The sequence below is a fragment of the Nothoprocta perdicaria genome, unplaced genomic scaffold, assembly GCF_003342845.1.
Source record: "Nothoprocta perdicaria isolate Ctin4 unplaced genomic scaffold, notPer1 scaffold_0, whole genome shotgun sequence".
In the NCBI taxonomy this organism is placed as follows: Eukaryota; Metazoa; Chordata; class Aves; order Tinamiformes; family Tinamidae; genus Nothoprocta; species Nothoprocta perdicaria.
This window is the reverse complement of record NW_020454092.1, coordinates 2,945,853-2,971,499: the sequence shown is the minus strand read 5'-3', so window position 1 is coordinate 2,971,499 and position 25,647 is coordinate 2,945,853. Positions and strand designations below refer to the sequence as shown.

Genomic DNA, 25,647 nt, shown 5'->3' with positions numbered 1-25,647 from the left:
CTGTTTTGTAACTTCTAGCAGACCCCTGTGTTGTTTCTAAGGATCATTTTGTGAGAAACAATGAAATCCCGCATTCACAAAAATATTTAAGGATATATTTAATTAAGAATAGTTTAAAAAAGAAAAAAAGGTGGGCAAAAAGTCCACTGCCTTCACTATCAAATGCAAAAATTTCCCTTTGGATAACCCGATCTAAAGGTAAAACGTCAGCTTCCAATATTCCCTTCAAAGTGGTGGCTGCCATGTGGAAATGATTCTTACAGTTTGTAGAACACTATCTGTCAAAAAAAGCAGTGCACAATGACAAAATCTAGCTAGCCATTTGAAAGCAATTGTTCTCTTCATCACTGCAACAGTTAAACACATAGGGCCTTTCAGAAATTTGTCTCATAAATACCTCTGTATATTTACTGTATTTTCAGTAGAACTTTCTAGATTTGTAGGAGAAGTTAAGAACTTGTATATTTTGTGAAGATGCATATAAAAGGCTTGGGAGATCAATTTAAAAAAAAAAAAAAAAAAGTACGAACAAAAAGAAAAACCACGTATTTGCTGATTAAAAGAACAGCAAACGTGAAGTCGGCTGAAGTGTGAGGGAAACATTCTCTCATGCAACCAAAAGTGTAAGCTTTATACGCATTTATCTACTACTGATAGATTGAGTTATGATTCCACAAGAAGCATTAAAAGATGTAAAAATCAATAATAATCAATTATGTGTCTGCTTAGCAATGAAAATAAAGTGCCAAGAAAAGAAGAGCAAAGTCTAGAAAAATTGGCTATTTTCCTGTCATGACTTAGCAAAGTGTCATTTTGCTTTCAGAATCCAAAAATTTTAAATATAACATTTCAAAGAGAAGAATTAACATCATCTTCCAGCCTTTATTCAAATATAAGACCACTGACAAGCTAGATTTCTTTAGCAATTCATGATTTCTTTTCCTCAAAAGACATTTTTTTTCTAGATCAAACAAACAGGTTGGAATTCAGAATGTATTCCTAATATGTATAAATTAACAGTAACTTTATGGGAATATTATGAACCAGAAAAATTCCATTTATTTTCCATAGCATTAGCATATTACAGTCTATGCTGGCTAGTCCATATAGCCAGGCCTCTCCCAACTCTTACAGTCCTACTTAATTCATCACAAAACTGACCATGCCATGAATGGAAAACCGGAAAAAAAAATAAAAAAGAAGAAAAAGTGGGTCAAGTAACAACAACAAGAATCTGAGATTGTCTGTAGGCAAAAAATGGCCTAACTCTTAGCTTTAAGAAATGTATTTTACACCTGATTTTGAGGAAGTCCTTATTAGTCCCTTAGGTTCCTTTTGTAAAATGGGGCAGTGGAATTGAAATCTATTTCTGTACTGCAGGAAAACAGATTGAACTCATTAAGAATTGTAAAGGATTTATACTTCCTCGTATGAATACTGCTTTAGATGTGTAAATATGTTGTATTATAAAAAGGGAGGTTAAATTATGCAGATCTCCAAATTATACTAAGCTATGTACAAAACTATACTAGCAAAGTTCTTTCAAACTGAGGTTATGACTGTCACATTATGATGTTAAAAAATGGCAGATCGAGGACAATGCTGACATGCAATCATCTCAAAGACAACATCAGTGTAACTGAAGAGAAACAAGGCTTAAAAGGCAATAGGAGAGTTACAATATAAATGTCAGTATTAATCCTAAAGTTGATACATGTCTTTTATTCCAATATTGGTCAGTAGAAACAAAAAGAGACTAGTAAAATAGTTAGAAATTATTTTAGTTTTCCATATAAACCCGAACAAAAGGCAAAGCAAATTCCTAGAGAAAGCAAATTCCGCACTTTGGACAATTAACTCATAGTACAACTATTTTTCTGAGCAAAAAGTGAAGTTATTCTTAACTATATGATAAATAATACTCTGTTCAGAAAGCTACTATAATTGCACAACTGAATAACAACAGTCACTTTGTGAAGTTCAACATAATTTAAGAATTGCAGTAATAAATGAAATGTACACTAAATCTAGGAAGTGAAAGATTTATCATCAACAGCCATCAGCACAACAAAGGACCAAACCAGGTGTAAGAAATACAAAGAGATCTATAAAAGCAGAAATCACAATCAGGCCCTTCAAAAGAATTTTGTAAGGAAAGCAAAGGGGGAAAAAGGAACAATTTATTTAAATTGAAAGTCTCAAATTATTCTTGTCAGAGATTTTTTCAGACAATGGAAATTCAAAACAAAAGCAGGTAAAGAGGCATTTCAAATACAACCGCAAGGATGTGTATGAGAAGCTAAGAAAGCTGTGAGGAAATTTAAAGAATACAGACAAAACAGCATTGAGAAAAATTTCAAATAATAGAATTCTATTGAATAGCAGGAATGAAAGAAAATTAGCAGATTTGCCAGACGATTAAGCAGTCAAAGGATCATTTATGTGAGATAAACACACTGAAGAGTAGCTAAATGATTTATTTGCATTAATTATTCATGCAAGATATGGAAGAATATGTTCCCAGATCTACTTTTTTTACAGGTGAGATAAAAGTTCTACTTTAAAAAGTGGTGAGATTGAAAGTGAGGAGTAAAACCAGCCAGTATTTAAAATATATTTTATATATTTTAATGGAAATGGAGGAATGAGGCTTAGTCTATTCCCTCATGTGCATACAGCATAGGCTTCTGTTGAGGCCTGGGAAAGAGGAAAAGCCCATTTGCTTCCTAGGGCGCTTTTTTTTTTTTTTTTTTTTTTGCTAGGATGAAAGTCTTATATTTATCAAAAATGAAGATTTCCCCATCTTGTTCAAAGCAGTCCCTGGGATGGTTTTCAGTAAACATCATACTTCTGAAAAATCAGCAGGGTAATACAAATCACATTGGAGAAGTTGTTGATACAATCAAAGTTCTTCAAAAGAAGAACTACTACAGAAAATAAATAATAATGGACAGAAAGGCAGACTCTGAAATAAAAATAAACTTGGAATAAATTATTTATTTTTAGAACAGCTGGCTACACCTGAGTAAATTCAGCTTGTCACTCACAATAACCTTCAAATCAGAGTGGAGAACTTCTCGCAGGCCATGCTAAAAGTCAGTCTCAGGGTTGTTTTGCTATGTCATTCATTCGACAATGCTAAATGTGTATGTTAACATTAACCTAAACATATTTGAAAATTCTCTTGGCCCTACGGAAGGTAAAAGGCTCCCTATTCCTGTCTCCTAAGTATCACTCACTTATGGCCAGTTAATCAACCACAGGGCACTTTTCAACCTTACGACACAATGCACATTACTCCCCTGTTAATCTAATATAGCAGATAGAAATACATATGTCAGCTAGGAAGACAGGAGATCCACTTTCCTATCCATTAAAAATAATTACATAAATGGAATCCAGTGAAACTTGGGCCAAATCTTTAAACAAGGAAAAATAACTGTAAAACTCAGCTGAAAATGTTACATGATCCAACTTTAGAACAAGCCCATTTCTCTATAGGCTCCTCTCCCCTCTAGCTATGCACCACCATCTCCTTGTGTCCAAATCCCGGTGCTCTTTTACATGGTTCAGTGTGTCCAACCAACACAGTCCAGAACAGCAAAGCTATTTAGACTAAATGTACATGCTCTATGACCCATTATCCTCACTGGGAGCTAACTTAGTATTCCTTAGAAAATTCTCAGATATCGGCTAAAATAACAATCAAGGTGGCTGTAGTCTGTATTTTCCCCCAACCATAGCCCTTTTGAAGTTTAACAACCGTATCTTTCAAGTTAAGGAGATAAATACTCAGAGCTGACTTAATTTTTGCCAGGGTGAATATGAGGATCCTTTCAAACGTACTTTTCTTCATCAATTTAATTTATCATCAATTAATCATCATCAATTAATTCAGTGCTCATGAAATCAGCTAGATAGATGGAGATGAGCAGCCTACTAGCCTGATTACTAAACTCACCCATTGCTTCCACACTGACTGCTAAATCTTAACTTCATATAGTTTTTATATTTTATGTATTGCGTAATAACAATTTAATGTTCTACTGCATATGACAGTGACACTTAAAATCCACTAACCATACATATAATAATGGTGGAAAAATACCTGGTTAGACAGAGAGGACCTCAAAAAGGGGAGAGGATGAAAAATCTTCAATTCAACAAATCTGACTTGAAAGAGAAACTTCAGTATTCCATCATTAAAAATGTTTTGAAAAGCAAAAAAGAACAGAGAATATCAAATGCCCTCAGTGCACCAGTGTTCTTTATCCCCTAAACCAGCAATATAGTAGAAATTATCCATGTACTAGTGCATTTCCCAAAGAAGTCATTTATGAAGCCTGACTAGAAAAGAACTTCAATACAAAGCCACTAAAGACACTACAATTTTTTGTTTTCTGTGTACAAAGAAGTTAAGGGCAGAATGTTATCAGCCTTATGTTTGAATAGCTTGTCCCAATTTGTGTCAAAGTGTTAACATTATTTAAATGAGGCTTTCAGTATTTAATAGTGCAGTTTGTCCAACATATCCATCGCTTGTCAGAGATAAATAGAATGCTGTGTTCCAGCACAAGAGAAAGCAAATCTGTTACTGCCACATTCTGGCTGCACTCTATGTTTCTGAAAAGATATTGGCTATAAAAAGAAGTACCTATTGTTTCTACCAGGTTTTTCACACCATGTTGCTGGTTTCTCAGTAGAGCAGATCTCTTGCTGAAGCTAAAACTGAGTCTCTGAATAACATCATTAAGAGACCAATTAGTTTCCTGTTTCCTTTGCAGCAATCCTAAAATATATATAAAAAAAAAAAAAAAAGAAGAAGAAGAAGAAGGAAGAAGGAAGAAGAAGGAAGAAGAAAGTTTGTTTTCTTGACACATTCTTTCCCATCGACTATTTTATACAGAAATTCTGTCTTGAACTATAGCACAGTTTCAAAGATAAAAAAGCCTTTATTGTCTACACATTCCCAAGGAGGTCAAAGGAAGAAAAAAGAATGTAGACTCAGTCAGATTAAGCAAGTTTTACATTTAAACTGAAGAAGATATAGCTTGATAATTTTCACAGAATTCTTAGAGTAGAAGCAGAAACATTGAGAACAGATATGACAAAGGTTACGTAGGCTAACCCAGCATAATAAATAGTTGCTTTTCATGCTCAAGTACTTTGCCATTTGGTATAAAATCCCCAAAACTGCTTTACCGGATCAGACTACAGTATCCTCTCAACCCCGTACCATCTCTGGCTGCTTTCTCTAAGTCACTGATGGTTTGTAACAATGAAGCATAACTACTGTAGAATAGTGTTATCCTGCAGCATCTTTCAAGTTGTCTTTCATCTTATTCACATAGCAGTGTTCCCTGCAGTGAAAGCATAAAATCCCAATAAACAGTAAGTCCAGCAATAAAGCTAGTAAGCCTTCTCAAACGACCAAATACCTTGAGCTAGATACTGTTGCTTTATTGCAGACTGCTTGATAAACCTTAATGACACTAGAGGAACACAAAAAAGTTAGGGACCAGCTGGGAATGGAATCAGGCTCCACGATTACAGGCAAAAATGTTTAAGTCATTTGATAAAAGTTGAACAAGAAGGTAATTTTAAGTGGATGATAGAAATATAGAGAGATGTATAATTCCAAAAATTTGCTACATTTGAATGATACTTACCTCTATCATTTCTTTAAAAAAAAATATAAAAAAGGATATGTAGACTGAACATTCTTTAGTCATATGTAAAAACAGGTCAGTAATAAATTTCTCCTCTCTTCACAAGCTATGGTGATCTACATTCAGAATTTCTCTGGCTTGTCTGTCTTTCTTTTTTCCTTTCACCACATATAGCCTGTCCACACAACCACTTGATCGTAAATTTACACTTTCTGTTTCTGTTACAATTATCCTAAAAGTCTTGTCAAAAAGGATGCACAACAGGATGATGACAGACATTGGTCCAACAACAGTTACAATCGATAGGACCAAAAAACGAGGGCTTGCATAGACAACCAGTGTTATTTCTGGTTCTTAAGTAATATAAACATGCAAAGGCCTCCACTTGCCATTTAGTCTAGATACCATTTAATTGCTAATCTCCTGGAGAAGGGAATTATCTAGTTCAGAAAAGCAGTCTAAGCAATCTAAAGAGAAAGCACAGGATGTTATCTTAGGGCAAAGGCAGGAGGTGGAAATTACACAACAGCAAAAATAAAAAAAAAAAGACTTCAAAGAAATCACAATATATTGAAATATCTTGAGAGAAAGAAAAGTCTAGTAAAAAATGAAGGGAAAGCACTAAGGCTGTCAGCTGAACACAGTGAGAACTTGTCCCTGCGGCTCAGTCCTTCATAAGTATGGCCAAATGGAAAGGAATTAGTGAAGAAACAAAAAGTAGGAGGAATCAAAGTAGACGTATCACGTTAATATTACTGATGTCCAGGTATGCATCATTCTACCGGTATATATGCATATATTGCTAGAATTATTAGTCAATAGTCCAAGGTATCAAATAGGGTCTGCTAGACAGAAAGGAGAGGTGAAGTACGTTACTGGACTGACCAAAAATCAGTAAAAACAACTTGTTTGTTGGCTTCAGAGTCCCAGGTGTAGTAAACCTCTGTTTCTTAAATGAACAAAATAAAACCTACAAACTCTGGCTTAGTAAAATTGGACATGTAATCTTGGGAAGTTTGACCTTGCTTTATACTGATCCCCATGCAGCCACTATGTGCTGTACTATGAGAAACCAAACCTCTTCTTACATAACTCCTTATGCAAACCAACTTGTCCTGAAATAAGTAGAGATAAAAATGTTGACAGCGGCTGAATAATGGTAACTTTGAAAAACAAAACTTAAGAAGACACCACTAAATGAAAGAGACCAAGATGGCTGAGAATGAGGATAAAAATTTCCCATTTTAGAATAGATGTATACTGGTTCAAAAGTTGTGGTCCCATAGTCATGACCTTTTTTCTCCTCCTTATGGCAATAAGGGGTTTGTTAGGATAGTTCCTGTCTGTGCTTCTGACCCACAAGGCAGAAAAACAAGGGGACAGCATAAAGAGCCACTATCCACAGGATAAACATTTCAAAAATTTCAAATTTCTTCAATTTATCAAAAGAAACAGAATCTACAATTTTTTCATCTACTTATGTATCCTAGTGTGCTGAAAGTAACACACAGAAGCATCATAATACAAGCATGGGAAATACCTTTTGATTTTTAGAACAGGACTGTCATCAACAGCAACACCCTGCATACAGTTTAAGTCTCTCCCTTCCTACACAGCTATGCAGCCTAAGAAGCAAGAGATTTACTACCAGTAGAAATAACTATTCAGCACTGGCTCTTGATACACTTCACAGCTAGATAACAAAGTCTGAAGGTCAAGTTCTGACTTCTTGAAGCCTAATTCATTCAAGAGGAAACTAAAGTACTAGAGCTAGAAAATGGCCAAGCACTCTCCTCAAATGATGAAAAAGCTGATTTTTTCCAAAGGATTTCTGCCAACAGAAAAAGACTATGAACAGAACACTAAACACTGCCAATTTCCTTGGTTACTGTACAAAGAACGTTAGATGTTCAAAGAAGGCAAGAAGAAACTGAAAAACATATAAAAGATTTGTTCATGAAGTGAAGAGGGACAAGCAAGAGCACAACATTAATTGTGCCTCTAAACTTATCAAAATCATACAAGGCACGGGAAATGACCAAGTACATTTTGACTAAATTTTAAGGCTTTTGAAAAAGCTCTTTGCACTTACTACCCTCTCTTTCTGTCTCTGACACACACACACACATATATACGCCTACCTAAATCTCGTTGCAGCTATGTAACATAACTTTGTACAATATACATAGAATCATAGAATCATAGAATGCCGAAGGTTGGAAGGGACCTCAGAGGTCATCGAGTCCAACCCCCCTGCTCACGCAGGGTCACCTAGAGCACGTGGCACAGGGCTGCATCCAAGCGGGTTTTAAAGATCTCCAAAGAAGGAGACTCCACAACCTCTCTGGGCAGCCTGTTCCAGTGCTTTGTCACCCTCACAGTGAAGAAATGCTTCCTTAAGTTCCTGTGGAACTTCCTACAGGAAGGAAGTAGGAAGTAGGAACTTCCTACTACATGCAAAACAGGCTGGGCAGCCTGTTCCAGTGCTTTGTCACCCTCACAGTGAAGAAATGCTTCCTTAAGTTCCTGTGGAACTTCCTACAGGAAGGAAGTAGGAAGTAGGAACTTCCTACTACATGCAAAATTCATTTACAAATTTATGTACAAAATATTCTGTAAAGTTCAACTGATAATAGAGGCTGGAGTGTCATGAAATGGAAAAAAACATCCCTACCATACAATAGCAGAACTATAGGGCTTTATAAAGTCAGTCATGTTTTGGTTTTATTTATTAGTTGTGGTATCAAGAAGCTGAATTTCACGATTCTAAAAGCAGTAACCGTGACTGGTCAAATGGTATTTGACCACTGTACCAGAGTGCATCTGTAGAAGCCTACTTGAATGTAAACAGTCCATATTCCAAGCAAAAATTTGTTCCAGAAACCTTCTGAAGCAGGGTGTTAGGTGCCAGCATCTTCATCAGTGAGGTAGCCAGTAGCCCTCCTCTAAACAGCACATGCACCTAAACAGACCTCTTCCACGAAGTCTCAAAATGCTGGTCTGACATTTTTCTTTCCTATCATCCACAAATTCAATCTCTAGCATCAGATCAGCCTCTGCCATGAGTAGATAACATAGTATCTACAAGTAAGGTACGACAAAGAACTGAATTCCAGGCAGTTCACAGATTCTTTCATGACTAACATATAACTTGCACATCCCAAGTAACTGAGCCAGAAACAAGTAATTAAGGCAGAACAGATACTCATAAAAATAGTTTGTTTTTTTTTTTAAACTAGCAACCTATCTCTAAGACCTAATTCTATATTGAAATTCTGGTCAGGCCCATCTTATGCTTATTACGTTATTTTCTCTCAGGCTCCCTGACAAGTCACTGGACAAAATATTCCATTAAAAATAAGAGTTTGCTCCTGAAGTCTTCCAAACACCCGAAACCTACTTCACACTCAAGCCCTTCAACTGTCTTCACATCTTTTCACACCATTACTCTTTCTTTGTGGTATTGGACAAAGAGGGCATAAGTGATGTTTATGCATCTTTAAATGATTCCACTCTTCAAGCTGTCCTCATGAAGAGATGTTTCAAACCCAAATGCTTTGTCTGACTCCAGGTATTTTTTTAAAAGTATCAATTTACATAAAATTTCTCGTTTAGCTCATCAACCTTCATCCTAGGGAACCCAAATTTAAAACTGAAAAATTGCTTTCATGCTCTTAGCCTTTTGAACTGTCATTGCTAGTTCTCAATACAATTGTGCTAAGTGACCATTTTTGCAGTGAGGGGAATGATTAAAGCAGTGTGTCATTTCAGGCCAGAAAAACAGGTGGGTTAAAGACACAAAAGAATCTTGCCAATTGCATACATGTATCAGGCCTATATTTGAGCAATCTACACCATATTCTCATTTTATAATCAACTATTTATAGAATGTTTTTGGTTTCAGATGCATCTCTATTCTATATAAGCCTGTTTTTAATTGTATTCAATATGCACAATACCATATGCCTATTAGGAAATTGGTTCTTCTGCCTGTGCTAAAAGATCCCTTGGAATTTAAATCAGATCCTGCAGCTTTCCTTACAAATATACTACTTACGAATAGAACATGTCAACTATGATAAGTACTTCATACCAGATCTTAGAACAGAAGTATGAAAAGGTTTTGGACAAAGTATATTAGGTATTTGGAATTAAAACGTGAAAAAAAGCTTAAAAAAAGCCCAGCAGAACAGACAGATTATCACATCAATAATGCAAAATTTTACCTTCTGTGAGGGAGACAGACCTAAAAGAATTGCAATTTTTACAGTATCATAATTAATAAAACTAGACTTTGAGCACAAGCAGTAATGCCAGAAGTAATTACATAATGATTGGTAATGATAGCCGAAAATAATATTTCGTGTGAAGTTCTCTTGACTATGCAGCATTAAAAAAACATTTTTACATTCCTAATTTCCTGGTCCTTATTCATTACAAAAACCAGAAGTTACGTTACTAAAGTAAAAGGTAATTTTTGCCTTCAGTGTCTAAAAGAAACTGTTCAGAAATATTCAGATCAATGGCACTTGACTTGAAGGCTATATCAAAAAAAGATATTGCAACTGACCTGCATGTTAGTTTCTAATGTCCACAAGAAGCAAACCCAAAGTTTACACATGTGTGTGTGGGTAGGTGTGCGCGTGCACACCCTTCACTCCTTACACCCAGGCCCCTCTCTTGCCTGCTGCCTTTCTGCCCTGCAGTATTCCAGTATCAGGACAAGATTTGGGTAGTGTAACAGAAGCACCAGAAGCATCTTCTGAACGGAGAGGAGAGAGATTTTCAGGAGGAATTCTGCATACACAGATACAAACACCACTACCAAAAACCAGCACTTATATTTGGCATACAGCAAGCTCTTAGTAAAAATATATGCACCTGAGTATTTTTGTAACTGCGTCAATCCAGTGCCTACCTAATGCAACACCTTATGCAGCTGCTTCCTCACACCCCCATTATTTTTATCTTCAGGCATAATTATAAAGTGAACTAAAGCTAGTAACTATTAGCAATTTGGTAATAGAGTGAAAATATCAATGTTTTAAAATAGGAAAGAATATATAAGAATACTACCTCAGCTCGTGTTTATCAAGAAAAGAAGAATCTTCACTCCCACAGAGAAGGATGCTCATCTCCCAAAGGAGAAAGGAAAAAAAACAAAAAAAAAAGGCAATCCATTGCAGTGGATTATTTTTCACCATGAAAGTACACACTTGAGTTAAAACCAAGTTCCTAACATTTCGAATGCTGCACTGAGCAAAGTTACACACTTCTCCCCTCCAACTTAGTACCACATACTGCTCCGTGCTTACCAGAAGGAGTCCAATACAAATACAGAGCGCTTCATCTCCTACTATGCAGATAATGCAAATAATAACAGCTGAAAATAAAACTTTGGCAAGTGAAGATTTGAAGGAGGGAAGAAACCACAGCATGTGATGATGAGGCCTGGGAAAAGTAAACTTCAAATTAAATATTTAAATCACCATCTTCTGTGAAGTATAACAAGGCAGATACCAAATTATCAGGACACAAATCATCTAAGAACATGTGAAATATCATCTTCTTCACATCAAAGTCTGGGAGGGAAGATATAATCAAAATAATAAAATGTAATAAAAAAAATCACATAAAAAATTACGTGTTGATAGGCTTTCTTTCCAACTGAAATAAGGAAGTAATCTGAAAGAATATCACAGATCTTTAATTCAATAAAATCATGCATTCATATACTACTTTGGACCCACTGGATTTATGCCATAAGACATACATGCTGTGTCCTGTGTAAATTGCTCAAAAGAACCATTTAATACCGTGGCAGTATTTCAGTGAAATTTCATTTTTCACACTGGCTGGTATATTAAAAGCCTCTGAGTAACAAAGGAGTCTATTAACAGTGATTCAGGCACATTATACAGCAATTATTTTTGAAAAATATCTGCACATTTACAAAATAAATCAAACTGATGAATTAGTCATAGTTGGTTTGAACTTAGAAATCAATGTATCTGCTTTAGCAGGGAGCAGTATTTCCATACTTCATTTCCACATGTATTTCTAAGTTTATAGACAGATACTGCCACTGCTCCGAGTTACACTGGGCAAACCTACCGTACTCTGGCAAAATGATTTTGCCAAGTTCTACATTTCTGCCAGACAACCCAAAAAAAGACAAACTACTGTCGTTGAGTCAGTGCTAGCTTCATTCCCAAAGTGTCTGGTGAACTGTTTGCAGTGAACATGTGAGCCAGCGTGTGAAAATAGTATGCAACATATAAGACTAATTTGAAGTCTCTGAATGTGGACCCTAATACTGTTTCATTAGGGTCTGATGCTCAGCTTTCTACAGAGCTATATTTTAATGTTTTGAAATGCAATTATGGCACTTTGCATTTATAAACTGCATTAATCTGTAAGAAGAATCTTTTTTTCCCCCATAAGTTACATTATAATGACAAGAGAGGGGAAAAAACATAGTGTTTGTTGTATTTATTTTTATATAGAAAAAAATAAAGTTTTTATATATTTAAAAATATGTAAGAAAAAATATTATAAGTATACATATATTACAGTTAATGAAATTTAAAAAATCTACATTTATCAGAATGCAAAGACTTCTATAACACTACAGACATAAGAAAATATTTCAAAATATACAAATACAGCCACTTTTATTTAAAGCTGTTTACACTGCACAAGTTCATTATTGCCCTATATTAGAGTGAGAGTTACAAAATTAATATAAGTGCCCTACCCGTTTCTGCAGAGCTATTGGTAGGTAACGTTACTCTTCTCGAACTCAAACTCATGTTTGCTTTTCCACAGAGCTCAACAAGCTTCTCCCAGGTGCTAACATGAAATGGAACAAAACACTCAGCAGTACTTCTTGAAGCCAAGCTTCTCCTAATGCAAGTATCTGAGAGTCAGTGCAAAGAGAAGGTAAGAATGAAGTAAATGTCACTGCTTATACAAATCCAGTCCTACTCAAAGCCAACTACAGAAGACACTGGGGTAGGACTAACTACAATCAGCCAACCAAAGCGCTTGAAAACTTGTCTTCTGTCCTTGGAAAGGCACACACTGTTATTTCTGTATGAAATAACAAGCAAAACAACATGCAATTATATCAGCTGCTCAGAAACCTATCCTCAGTATCAACACCCCTCACAAATTTGTAAAGACCTTTATCCTTTTACAGGTTATACATTTTGGGGGGTTTGTTGTTTTGTTTTGTTTCCCCTTTGCAAAATTCAAGTCTTTCCAGCAAACAAAATATGCTTAGGTTTTTCTGATCTTTCGGGACAGCAACTGAACATATGAGTAGCTGGAATTAGTCCATGGAATTTAAAAAATTATTTACTGCTGTTATGAAAGCAGAGGCAAAGATTCCTCTCTTTCTTATTTAATGTGATTTCTACCTTTGAAACACAAATATATTTCCTTTATGCACCAAGTATTTGTGTGAAAAATCTAGTTTCATTTACATGGTTCAATGAAAAATAAAATCTGTTTTTTTTCTTTCTTTCTCTCTCTAAAAAGGCAATTTTTTGCAGATGCTAAGGGAAGTTATAACCTTGCTATATGTGTCTGAACATGCTTAACATGCTTAATAGCAGGCAAAATAATTTTCTAATGTTTTTAAGCAGCATTAGTACCGAGAACACTCTTGTAAACCAGATTAGTAAAGAGATATTTTATATCACTTGATAAAGCAGTTAGCATCACAAACACTGTTCACTGTTGACGATGGTGATAAATGGTCTGCAAAATTTATTATGAATACTTGATACAAATACCTCAAGCACTAACGCATGAGGCATGCAGACTACTGCCACCTCCCCCCAAAAGCCACTGCAAGTGCATTATTTAGCAGATATCTCAGGCACATGCTAAGAACGCATTCATAACTGCCTTGGAAAATCCTGAAATAATCCATGCCAAAATACACCTATCACATTATTGAAAGTGTTTTTCCCTTTCAATGAATAACTGGAAGATGAGCACACTCTTCAGCAATCCCAGAATATCTAGAAAACAAAGATCTCCAATCCAGGCCCCCAGAAATTATACATGAAAAGTGAGAAAAGTAAATAATAATATGATCTAATGTCATTTGTTGTTTTAAGAGTTTAAGCGGCAAAACAAGTCATTGGTACCAATAAGATGCTTTAGAGTTCATGAACTCAAAGCATCTATTCTTGTCCCAAGTTATCTTCCTGAAATCCTAAAACTCAGGAGGACCTTTAAATATATTCTGTTGCTGAACAAAATGAACAAACAAGGTAAATAAAAAAAAAGAAAAAGAAAAAACCTCTTACAAACACTATAACCTGTGACATGTTGGCATTTTACCTGCAGCTGTCAAAGAGTAACAAAATATTTTCCAGGAATAGAAAGTAAAGACAAATATTTTCCTGCAGTTTCAAAACCTTTTGTCCTTGATCAGGACACATAGGGTGAAAAAAAGAGTTATGAGAAATTGATGATGATAAGTCATAAAGGGATTTTGTGTGGCGACAGGAATTTGTTCCTTGTTCAGCTAGCTTTAAAACAGAAGCTTTCAATAAAGCCATAAAAACAGTTAAAATACGACATACATGAGCCATTTTCCTGGATCCATAATAAATGAACAGGTTTAACCTTGGTTCATTTTACACTGAGCCTATAGCAGCAACAAAACCTTAGTAACTTTGTCATCTTCTATATATTAGATATTATACTTATTTACTTTATTTTTCTCTAAAGCTCAAGCCCCAAATCCTTTTGATTGTTTCAAGAACTCAGAAGAAAATATTCTGGAGATCAAGTTTAAAGTGTTAATTTTGTAATACTTGGAGTGAATGTCCTTTTCTACTACACATAACTATGATAAATGTCAAGTGATTGCAATGAGGGTTTCACCTTTCAGGCACACAGTTTTTATTTCCTATGGGAACATGTTCTCAAAATTCTCTAATGTGACTTTCAAATTTTGCTGCAAGACTCAGAAAACAAATAGTGGTATCATAGCCTGATTCTGTAGACATTTTACTCCTAGGAATAAAGTTACACGTGTGTGCAGCACTAGAGCAAAAAGCTTTCTCGACCATCTTTTTCTTTGGATCTTATGGAAAAGTATTCAAAATACAATTGTAAATCTTGGTTTATCTTCGTGACTACATTCAGATAGAAGCAAGTGTAACCCTTTCCTACAGATATTGAAGGTCCTTGTCACTTGCAGAGCACATACAGCTTTTTGTTCTATGAATAATATTGACCTATTTGCCTGCAAGGTGAAGCCAAGGATTATTTTCAGAAGTGAGACTATCTGTATCTTATCTACTCCAGGCATATACACAAGCCACATCTATCTGAAAAATAAGCAAACACCTATATATACGATTTAGTAAAAAACAATCAGATTTGATTTTAAACAAAAGATCGCAATCATTTAGGTATATTAAAAACAATGCCCATCAACTGCACTAAGAAATGCTCAAACATGCACTGAGAAACACCTTCATACCTTAAATTTCATGAATACTGATCTAATTAAAAGACATCCCTCAACTTTTAAGTGCAAAAGAGTTGTTTCACCACCTGAAAGTCAACATGGGTTCTACTGATAAAGGTGAGAACCAAAGGCTTTGCAGACTTTACTTCCTACACATATTGGTTTGTCCACAGCAGGTTTGCAAACAGTTGTCTTGGTTGTGCCCAGGAAAGAAAACAGATGCAGCCACTTGCTTGAGAGCTCTGTAAAATGAGTATATTCATAGAGCTTCTCACTCCTATTTTTATCACTAGGTCACCAGCTACAGTTCTGGTTCTGGTACAGTTCTACACTGTGTAGATACTTTCACTAAAGTGTGACTAACTTAGGTGCACAAGAATTGAAAGGCTCTTCCTAAGAGTTAGTAGCTCCAACTAGGGGTTTTATAACGAAGTACGAAATAGATATATCTCGCTATTAGAGGAAGGTCAATGTTGTACTTAAGGTATTGGATAAGGAGTCATAACAGCTGCTTTTGTTCCTGACTATGCCAGATAACAACAAGAATGTGGGCATTATTGGCAATAAGGGCAAACATGAAAATCAGACTGTTTTTGTCTCTGTAGATAGAAAAAAAAAGACTAGAAAAGACAATTTTGTTAAGCACTTCGATGCTCTTGGCTGTCAAGTTCTTTTTGGCAGCTATGCTTGTTTTTCCATTAAGTTAAGGTAGGATATTATTACACAAGAGCAACATAAAGACAGGTAAGTTATACTATCTGCATCCTCTGCACAGAATCTGTTACCCCATCTGTACTTTTTGTCAGGCACCTCTGTCTCTATTAGAAAAAAAAATCAGTTATGCTATCAAGATGACTGTAATTTATACAGTTATTTTTCACATAGGTGCAGTTGCTAAGTATTTATTTAGTTTACTTGAAACAGGATTTTTCCACAGAAAAGAAAAAAAAATCAAGGTTTGATAGGTCACTTCTTGTTTCTCTATTCCCACACCACCTGATACAAAGAAATGTGACTTATTCCTCCAACAGAATCTAAAATACATGGTTGTATTCTAAAATACAACCTCTTACATGGTTCATAAGAACTAATTCCTTTGCAGAAACAGTTGCATTAAAACAGAATTACTTGTGAAGTAACATATGTATCTTCTTCCTCACTCATTTATAGCTTTGATATGACTGGGTCAAACTGACCCTTGCACAGGCATAAGAAAAGATTCTCAGACAGCAGTTTTAAGAATCTGCTCTTTCCGACGGGAAGTTTGCAACCTGGTTGTATTTGAAGATTGATTTTTGTCATGACTTAATTTACCAGAGAAAAAAAATGTTCAATGACATACATGGAGCCAAAACAAAGAGAAATACAGGTCGCAGGAAGAAAGCAAGCGGACAAGGTCACATAAAACTTCCTTAGTCCCATGACTGAATCACTGGCTTGAATTTCAATGTCCTCATAGGTCACTCTTCCAAAGGAGCTAGTTTCACCTGAGAATCTGCAGGTCCTCTCATGTCACTAGTACACAGAAATCAACCAGCAACAGAGAATAGAACAAGCAAGAGAGCTCTGTGAACAAGTTATTTTTCTTGCTGTTTGCTTGGTCAGGAAACACTTTTGCTTGAACTGAATTAGAAATATGTTTTCTCTTGTCTCAGAGTCACAACAGTAGATATCCTCTTCAATCTCATTCAGAGGAGTCTACACAATTTCCTAGGAGATGATTTCAGTACTTGGGTAAGCACAATGCCTATTTCAAAACAGTAATGTTGCTCAAGGAGTTTTGGAACCGGACAGTCGAGAGCCAAAAAGCTCTGGGACATAAGCCTTGTATAGAATGGCTGAAAGTGCTTTTTCCACAATACCTCTCTGAAAGAAGCCTAGAGCTACTCGTTCTTTTCCTCCCCAGTGATAGACTTACATCTTATTTATTTGAAGTTACCCTACAGATAGGATAGGCCTGAAAATCTGAGTGGTTTCTGTTCATAAACTCATTCAGGACTTGGCGTGTCTCCATTCCAGATTAGCAAAACCCTAACTAATATGAGTTTATTATTCACTAGACCCACTTCCTCAGAGTTTGCAACTACATAATCCCATTTTCCCTAAAGTTTTCATTCCTTACATCAACTTTTGCTATCTAGTGCCAAAGTATAACAAAAACATTATAGGATTCTGCATCACCTTTCATACCTTCTGTTTGGTCACCTCCTACTCAAAAAAAAAAAAAAAAAAAAGCTACAACACTTCACCTGGGTGCTTGATGAATATATTAATGTTTAATCTTAAACATTATTTAATAAGTTCACTGTCTCCTAAGTAGAAGTACAAAGGATAAAGTACAAAACTCTAAATAACTGCAAGGCAGCACTTTCCCTAAATCCTTCCAACTCACTTGTGATCATGTTTTAAGGTCAGGAACAAACAACCAAAAGCATCAGCACATCCATTTCTACATTGTTCCTCATTTCCATAAATGAGAAGAATATTATCCTAGGATCATGTTAATAAATAGTTTTGTGGACACTTGGGTGAAAATGGATTGTCTAGAGAGTGTAGCACACACAAACTTCTTTGGAAAGCTGCATGCTCTGAAGTTACCTGAAAAGAGTAAACAAAAAGTGTTTTACCATTATGAAAATTGCTAATCTGGGACTACAGCCTACCAGAACACTACAAATCCATGTTTTCTGTTCTGAAACATTCATTTCTCTTCCAGAATTTTTGGTTGCTGAAACACTGATGAGAGCCAACTTTACTCAACTTAAAGCAAGGAGCTTCAATCCAGATCATTTCAAATAGAGGGAAGGATTTAATCCTTCATCTTCAACTTCACAAACCAGAGCAGTCATCTTCAACTCTGCAAAGCACAGCTTCTTCCCTGTTTGAGAAGTCCAAAAGGCTTTTCTCTCTCCTACGTGTACCTTAACTGAGCAAATCAGAAAATGAACGTCTTATCACAATTCTGTGACAACAAAGACAATCTACAGCAGAAACAAAAAAGCTTCCCAAGACAAATCTAAAACTGGATAGCTCTTACCTCCTGAACAGGTCACATACCCATAAGAAGATCCTGTCAGAAAATTTCAAATAAAAAGTGGCTTCAAAAATATAGCTTAATGAGAACATTCAGATATATTACTAAGTGCTAGCAGTAAGACATTAGAGCTATGGGAACAACACTGAAGTATGAAAATCAGGCTGTGGACACTTTCCCTTTAGCCTTAATGAATAATTAGTGCACTACACAGACCTTGTGTCTAGTACATACTGGGTGCCAGACTCTAAGTATTTCAGATCTTGTCTGCTTCCCAAAATGGGAGAGAATATTCCTGCATATTTCTACGGCTCACTAATCACAGAGGCACTTGTTTATGTTAGAGAAAAGCCAAATAATCAAAATCACACCAGTGTGGCAAAAATATTCTCTTCTCCTCTTACCAGATTATTCATCTTCCCTCAAATGATTATGGAAGTGTTAGCACTGCAGTGACATCTGAACTTAGATAATGAAAAAAAGCTGAATACTGTTCTTCAGTGCAACTCTAAATTTGCCAGTATCTGATAGCACAGTGCAGCTTTCCATCCTTACTAATTCTCTGCACAAACTTGCAGAATCTTAAATCCCTGTTACAAACACTTCTTGCAAAACTTTGTAACTGCCTATTTTCACAAAATAGGTTTAAGGCAGATTGGAAAGCACACTGATAACACAGTTCTGTCAATTGAGTCATAAGAAAACCCTCTTATTTTATGGGCTTCCCCCTCACTATAGCAGTAAATACTAGTGATTATGAGAAAATCTTGCAAATCTCGAGCCTATTTCCTCAACATTTGATATCATTCTGTGTCATTATCAAGTGCTTGCAGCTGTTCACAAACTCAAGGTCTTAACTCCTATCAGTAATAGGAGTTATCATAACAGAACTAATATTAAAAGGCTATTTATAGACTAAGAATGCCCTTGCTGAAAAATCCGTTTCTGATCATCAAGCAATCTACAGCATCTTGCATTGCTGCCGGATATCACGCCAAGTTAAGAAGCAAACAGACAGACATACAGCACACGCTTACACACCAGAAATAGGCAGGAACGATCCATCCATACACTAATTAGAAGCACAGGCACATCCTAAAATAACTGACATACATTTCTCTTTCCAAACCATTCTTTTTTTTTTTTTTTTTTCAATAGCATAATAATGATAATTGAGAAAAAAATAATCCAAGATACTATACAAAATTATCATTGTAACCAAACACTGCCAATGACTAACCAAGACCATGTGCCCCTCAAAATCAGGTGGGGGTGTTATCTCCTTTGATAGTGTTCAGAAAGTGCTCCATAGACAGAAAAGTCACTAGTGTTCTGTTGTTACAATACCCCCTGCACCCTACCCAATGGTATGGATTACCAGCAACACTTCCAGAACATTATTTTGAAGAAACCTGGAAAAAGATTGGTCGATAAGGGAAGTACCTAATCATGCATCTGTCTATGGCAGTCATGGAGCTGTTACAAAATGTTCTAAACATCGCAGTTCCCAAACTAGATCTACAGAAATGCACCCATTCCTGGCAACAATTATAAACAAAAACACCACCAGCATTTATCACATCTTTCCTCCTGAAAATTATGAAGACTCAAGCTCCTCTGGTTAGAGGTTAATGCTTTTAAGTCAAAGTCAATAAAACTAAATCAGAATTGGCTCAGCAACTTCAGGGCAGAAGTTTCCTGCACTTTCACTCAGTTTCAACTATCAAGGTATTGCTACCAAAGAAATAGTCAGGGAAAAAAATACCAGATAATCAACTTGGAATTCAAGAAATAATTACTAAGGCACTAGTCTTTGGAGAACCAGATTTCCAGAGTGGACTTTCTACACAAAGACCTCATCTACTGTTATGTATCAGAAGTTCCCTCTTTCAAGATTACTAGTCTTTGACACTGTTGGTAATTTTCAGTTTTGTAAAGCTACAAAGAGGAAACATTTAAGTTTGATGTACATGAATTGAAATAAGAGTTTATAGAGCAAATATATCAGTAACCAGAGAAGTTACAGCCAGCACACTTCAGTAACCAGAAAAGTTTCAGCCACTTTGTACATTAGAAAGAAAAATAACGACATGCTATTTTTGTAAACTTAGAACATTTGGACTGTTTGCTTGGCTTGGTTTTGGACAGTAACAAAGTACAAGGTTAATTTGTAATAATTTTCAGAGTTGATGTGGAATTTGACAGAAAGCAATTTGTCTTCTCTGTAAAGACACTAAAGAATGAATGAAAGAGAAGATAAAATCAAAAAGAAGTACTTGATTAGAAATCCATGAATTTTTACATTTCAATAAAATCCTTTCAATTTTGCTTTTGTTGTTTAAAAGTCAAAAGAAAACAGATATTTCAGTCAAAAAAAGTCATTTTTATCTGTCATAAGTATCAGATACTTAGCAACTTACACCTATTAATAAGATTATTTGTACATTTATGAAAAATGTAGTTTGAAGTGGATGTGCTAGAAGACCTTGAACTACAGCTGAAAGAAACATAAATGTCATTCCTATTATAACAGTCAATGCTCAGTATTAATCAAAAATTCTGAAGAATAAATATTTATAGAAATGCCTGCACTACTCCAAAGAGCTTTACATTATAGTCTTTGTTAAGGCAAGAAGTTTCACTACAATCAAATATGTATTTAAAGTTTCCAAATACAACTGAATTTCTGGAAAGAACATTGTGGGAGTATATTTAGATTTTAAATGATTAAAAATATCTACTTGTTTAGAGCATCATGAAAGACAAAAAAACAAAGATAATGTGCCAAAGAGTTGAGTGTTCTTCACCTTGAGATTCACTTGAGATTTATTTTTACGCTTCTAATTTAAAGAAACAAGGCATTAATTGCCTTGAACTACTTTTGCAGTGAAACACTTTTTGGCTTATCCTTGAGAATGGAAAGACTGTCACTGCAGCGAAAACAATTCTTGCTTTGTTATCATAAAAACTGTTAAAACTAGGCTTATAAACTACAGTAACCCGTATGTCATCATTTGACTAAAGAAAATAGAAACTATACTAAAAAACATAAAGTTAGAATCTGTTCTCTGGCAAATAGCATTTTATTCCACTCAAATCCATTTGGTTAGCAATCAGAAACAAAAGCACTGCTTATTCTTTTTGGAAACTGAATAGCTCAGGAGCTGATATCCTGCCCGCCAGACACGGGGGTGACCGACTACTCCGCTGCATGGCCGACCAGTGGCTTCTAGAAGCTCCGCTCCAGCAACTCAGCCCCTCAAACAGACATCCTCTTCAAACAGCACGTGCAGTGCTTTGAGAGGCTTAAGATAAAGAACCATCAGAAGGCAGTAAGAAATTCAGCTTAGAAAACCATAATCTCAAAACACTAGTAATATGCTACATGAGGAGGGAAAAATAATAATTTTAAAAAAAAGTATTCAATTAAGATCTTCAGTCTTTCAGACATCATGAATGCCACTAATGTGAGCAGCATCATCACAGATAGCGAGTATGCATTTCTGACATTTCTCCTGGAAGCTGGAAAGTTTTCCAAAGATAAAAAAGACAAAGAAAAGACAAAAGGGTTTTTTTTTTTCTTTTAAAAACACATATCTTGATAACAGTTTTCTATTGGACACAGGTAGACCTCATTCTGTATTTTTTCATTATATCCAATTTAAAAGCACAAAATAAAAAAGGGGAGAAAAAATATTGTAGAAGAAGAGCCATTGAAAACACATACAGATCATGAAAAAGGCGCTAGAAAAAAAAATCTGGCAGCTATCAGTCTACAACAACAACAACAAAAAAAAAAAAGACGGGGGTGCTTAAGCACAGTTTGTTTCCCTTAAGAGTTAAGAAATTACTAAACTGCAACAGTAATATTGATTACCTTCAATATCCATTACCTTCAAAATTACATTCAAAGCAGGGTTTGTTCATGGATTAGGTAACTGCAGATAAACCTTGCACGAAGTAGACAAAAGAAGAATGTGCCATGGAAATGCCTTGTGTTAATCCTTAATAATTTTAGATTAAGAACAAAAACACAGCCACAATCAGTCTGACAAAAGGTCTACCTCGCACATTTCCAGGAATGGCCGTAAACAACTAGGAAAGACTATTGAAAAAAGCCCTGGTCTTGTTAATATGTCTCATGAAAATACCAGAAAGACCCTTCACATTTTTTCTGAGCTCTGTAAACTGAATCAGGCCCTGCCTGAATACTATTATTACGTTAGCTCACTTCAGTAGGTCTTAAACTAACAGATCCTGCTTTCACAGAAGAGAGCTACAGTCTTTAAGAGAAAATCAGAAGAAATGGAAGAACTGGGAGCAGCAGTTGTCACAGCAAGTAAAACAAGAGCCTTTAAAAAGAAACAGAAGTTAAACGAGTCAGGTACTGAATTTAAACTCAATGGACCATAGAAGAAAGAAATGCTTTTAAATCATACTTGGTAAATCTATTCTCCAGTTGCAAGCACAACAATTAAAACAGCAAGAGCGATTTAAAAAAGCAAAATAATTTAAACTATTTGTTTAAATGTGACTTCTAGCCCTCAAGTTTGCGAAGATAAAGTTACCAATTCAGTGTTCTTGTTGCCCCCTGAAGAAAGATAATCAATGTTTCTACTTTCCCTGAGCATGAACTTAGAAGGATTTTACTGTACTGCATTAGCACCACTTTGATGCAAACTGACCAGAATTACTTCAAATTACTTTTTCTGTTGTAGGAAAGAAGTAAAAGCAATAATAGCCCTGAAAAACACCATAGCTAATTTTAGATAATATGCAAAACATAGCACAGAAGAAAGTTAAATTGTTGGCATTTCCAAACAGGCATCTCTTTTTTCACTAAAGGGGAAAAAATTCTCACTGATGTGCGAACCCAGAAATCTGCTAATAAAGCCTCAGGCATCTATTCTTTATAGCGGGTGCACAAGCACAGCCATTGGTCACCAGATTCAGAAAAGTCAATACAACTGCAAGAAACTTCAGCTTCCACACAACTTATTCAGGCAAATCTAAACACTGAATAAGCAGCAGCAGCACTCTAAGTTCTTACACCTCCAGTATCACACTCCAAACTGTTTAAACAGAGTTTTCACAGACCACTAGGAAAGAGACTGTGAAGGAGGTAGTTTCCTTAATTCCATGTGTTCCTTGTCAAAATTCTTTATAGTCACAAAAAACGAAAGAAGAAATGAGACAGGTCAGCTTTAGAAAGCAAAACAGACCAGTAATTTCCATTAATTGGGAACTTGTCCTCTTTAACCTCTACGCTCCTCAGGACAACAAACACCCTGCACATGAACAGAAATAAGGCAGAATCCTGCTACATCTGTCTTTCCATTCAGAGTTTCCCTTGGCTTATACGTGAATATATTTCTTATTTATATTTACATAAATATAGTAACATCAGTTATAGACTTACATGTGCACATAGAATACAGCCATGTGCATCTGCTCCTTACCCATTAATTTCTTTTTGCTTCAGCTCTACTAGCAAGCTCAGATCGCTGACCATCAAAGCCCTCTGTGCAAAGGCACTAATGACAATAAGTGCAGGTGGGGAGGAAGGGAAGAAGATAGATTAATTTTTCATCTAAGGATGCTGCATCCTGCCTGCCTGCGGCTCCACTTCACCAGAACAAGTTACACAGTCACATGGCGACTCTCTGAACCAAGTCATATCCTTAGACACAGATTCTGAAACCTCGTTTTCCACCATCATTGATGAACTACAGAGAAAATTTAATCCAGTATGAAAATACGGTGCATCTTTATTAGAAACATATTTTTATAGGTAACTGAGGCTTTCTTCAAGCATTTGTGAAACTAAATTACTGCTATTCAAGCAATAACTTATAAATCTAACCTGTTTTTTTCTTGAAGTCACCTTGGGCAACAGGCTGGCTGACAAAACCGATGCAAATGGAGAGCAACACAGCTCAGGAAAAGGATTTGGAATTGATGAGATCTCCAAAATATTGGCATCTTTCTTTTTTCTCCTGTTTCAACAAAATACATAAAACACAGTGATAATTACTATTTCAGTTAAAATAGCAATAACCAACTATAATGCACTAATACGACAGCACATGCAGGTTGCAGCAATTAGCTTTCTTGTGCAGTTATTTTTTTTAAACAGCCTAAATCTCTTAACACACAGTCCTTATTAATACTTGAAAACAAGCCAAATATTCAGCTCTGCATATAAAGTTGTTTGAGTATGTGCAAGCCTTTGAGAGCATGGATATATTTATATTGGCTCCCAGAGGCATTGGTGAATGCTTTGTAGCCCCTGTGTTCAAACCAGTTTCTATGCACACGTGCTAGAGTCATGGGGCGTATAACTTCTCCCAAATACATCACAACTGTATGTTAAGCAATTGCTCTCCTCTCCCTCCGGATCAGGTGCCAAAGTGATGGAGAAGCCAAAGCAGCACAATGTAAGACACTCATTTCTCTCTTTAATTGCTTTTGCACCTGACCCTCCGCAGCTCCTCTTTTAAATACAGGTCTCCGCATATGATGTCCGCAGCTACTTAAATCTTACGTAGATTTAAACCTCCAGACAGCATTTGCACGAGTTGTGAAGATAATCAGGCCGTGTTTGCTCGCTCGGGCGCTGCCTCACCCCGCCGCTGCGGGAAGGCGGCCGCTCCGCTCCGCTCCGGCCAGGCACTAACAGGCGCTGTCTGGGGGGGGGGGGGGCACCGAGGAGCAGCACCCAAAACACCTCAAGTATTTGAGTTGGCCAAATATTGGCCAAAATACTCTTATTTCTTTCTCCACGAGTGAGCTGATGGCCCCAAGGTTAATATTTAACTTTGTTAAACTGCTCTTCCATGTTTCATAACTGGTATGACAGAAGTGCTGAAAAGCTCGGAATAAGGAGATGATGAGAAGGGCGCTGCTCTCCTTCCTGGCAGTCCTCCCAGAGCGCCCATCTGAGGGGAAATCTAGTGCTAAGGAGCAGTGAGAAACTCGGTGTGCCCCATTTTAACCTTTCCTAAAGTTCACGCTCCCAAGCCCGGCCGGGCGCTCGGCAGGAAGCGCCGCCCGAGCTCCCGCGCGGAGCCCCGGGCAGGTGCGAGCGGCGCCGCCGCCGCTGCTCGCCGCCAGCTGGGAGACCGACCGCCAGCAAACCGCAAACCGCAAACCGCCCGGCGGTGAAGGAGAAAGGGAAATAGGGGGGGAGAAGGGGGAAAAAAAAAAAAAAAAAAGACACATCCACATCCGCAGAAGATGTTCCGCATAATCCTGCCTTCACCGGCACCTTTTTAACGTAGCAAGTTTTTACGGCGGGCGCCCGGGGGCCGCGAGCCCTCCCGCCTCGCGCAACTTTGCTCCCCGCGCCGGCTCAGGAGCCCGAAGGCGCCGCTCGCCGCGACGCCAGCAACTTTTCAGCGACGGGAGCCCCGGCCCGGCCGGCCCCGGGCAGCGCGGCGCCCGCCCCG

General features: G+C 36.6%; 1 protein-coding gene across 1 annotated transcript in view; it reads right to left on the bottom strand.

Moving 5' to 3' along the window:
• Positions 1–24,529, bottom strand: part of GRB14 (growth factor receptor bound protein 14) — a 54,458-nt gene extending 29,929 nt beyond the window's left edge. Inside the window, exons 1-2 of the mRNA XM_026037250.1 lie at positions 24,501–24,529; positions 24,063–24,195 (exon numbers count right to left, since the gene is read on the bottom strand). Coding sequence (XP_025893035.1) covers positions 24,063–24,195; positions 24,501–24,529 — 162 coding nt within the window. The remainder of the gene's footprint in view (positions 1–24,062; positions 24,196–24,500) is intronic.
• Positions 24,530–25,647: the final 1,118 nt, after the last annotated feature.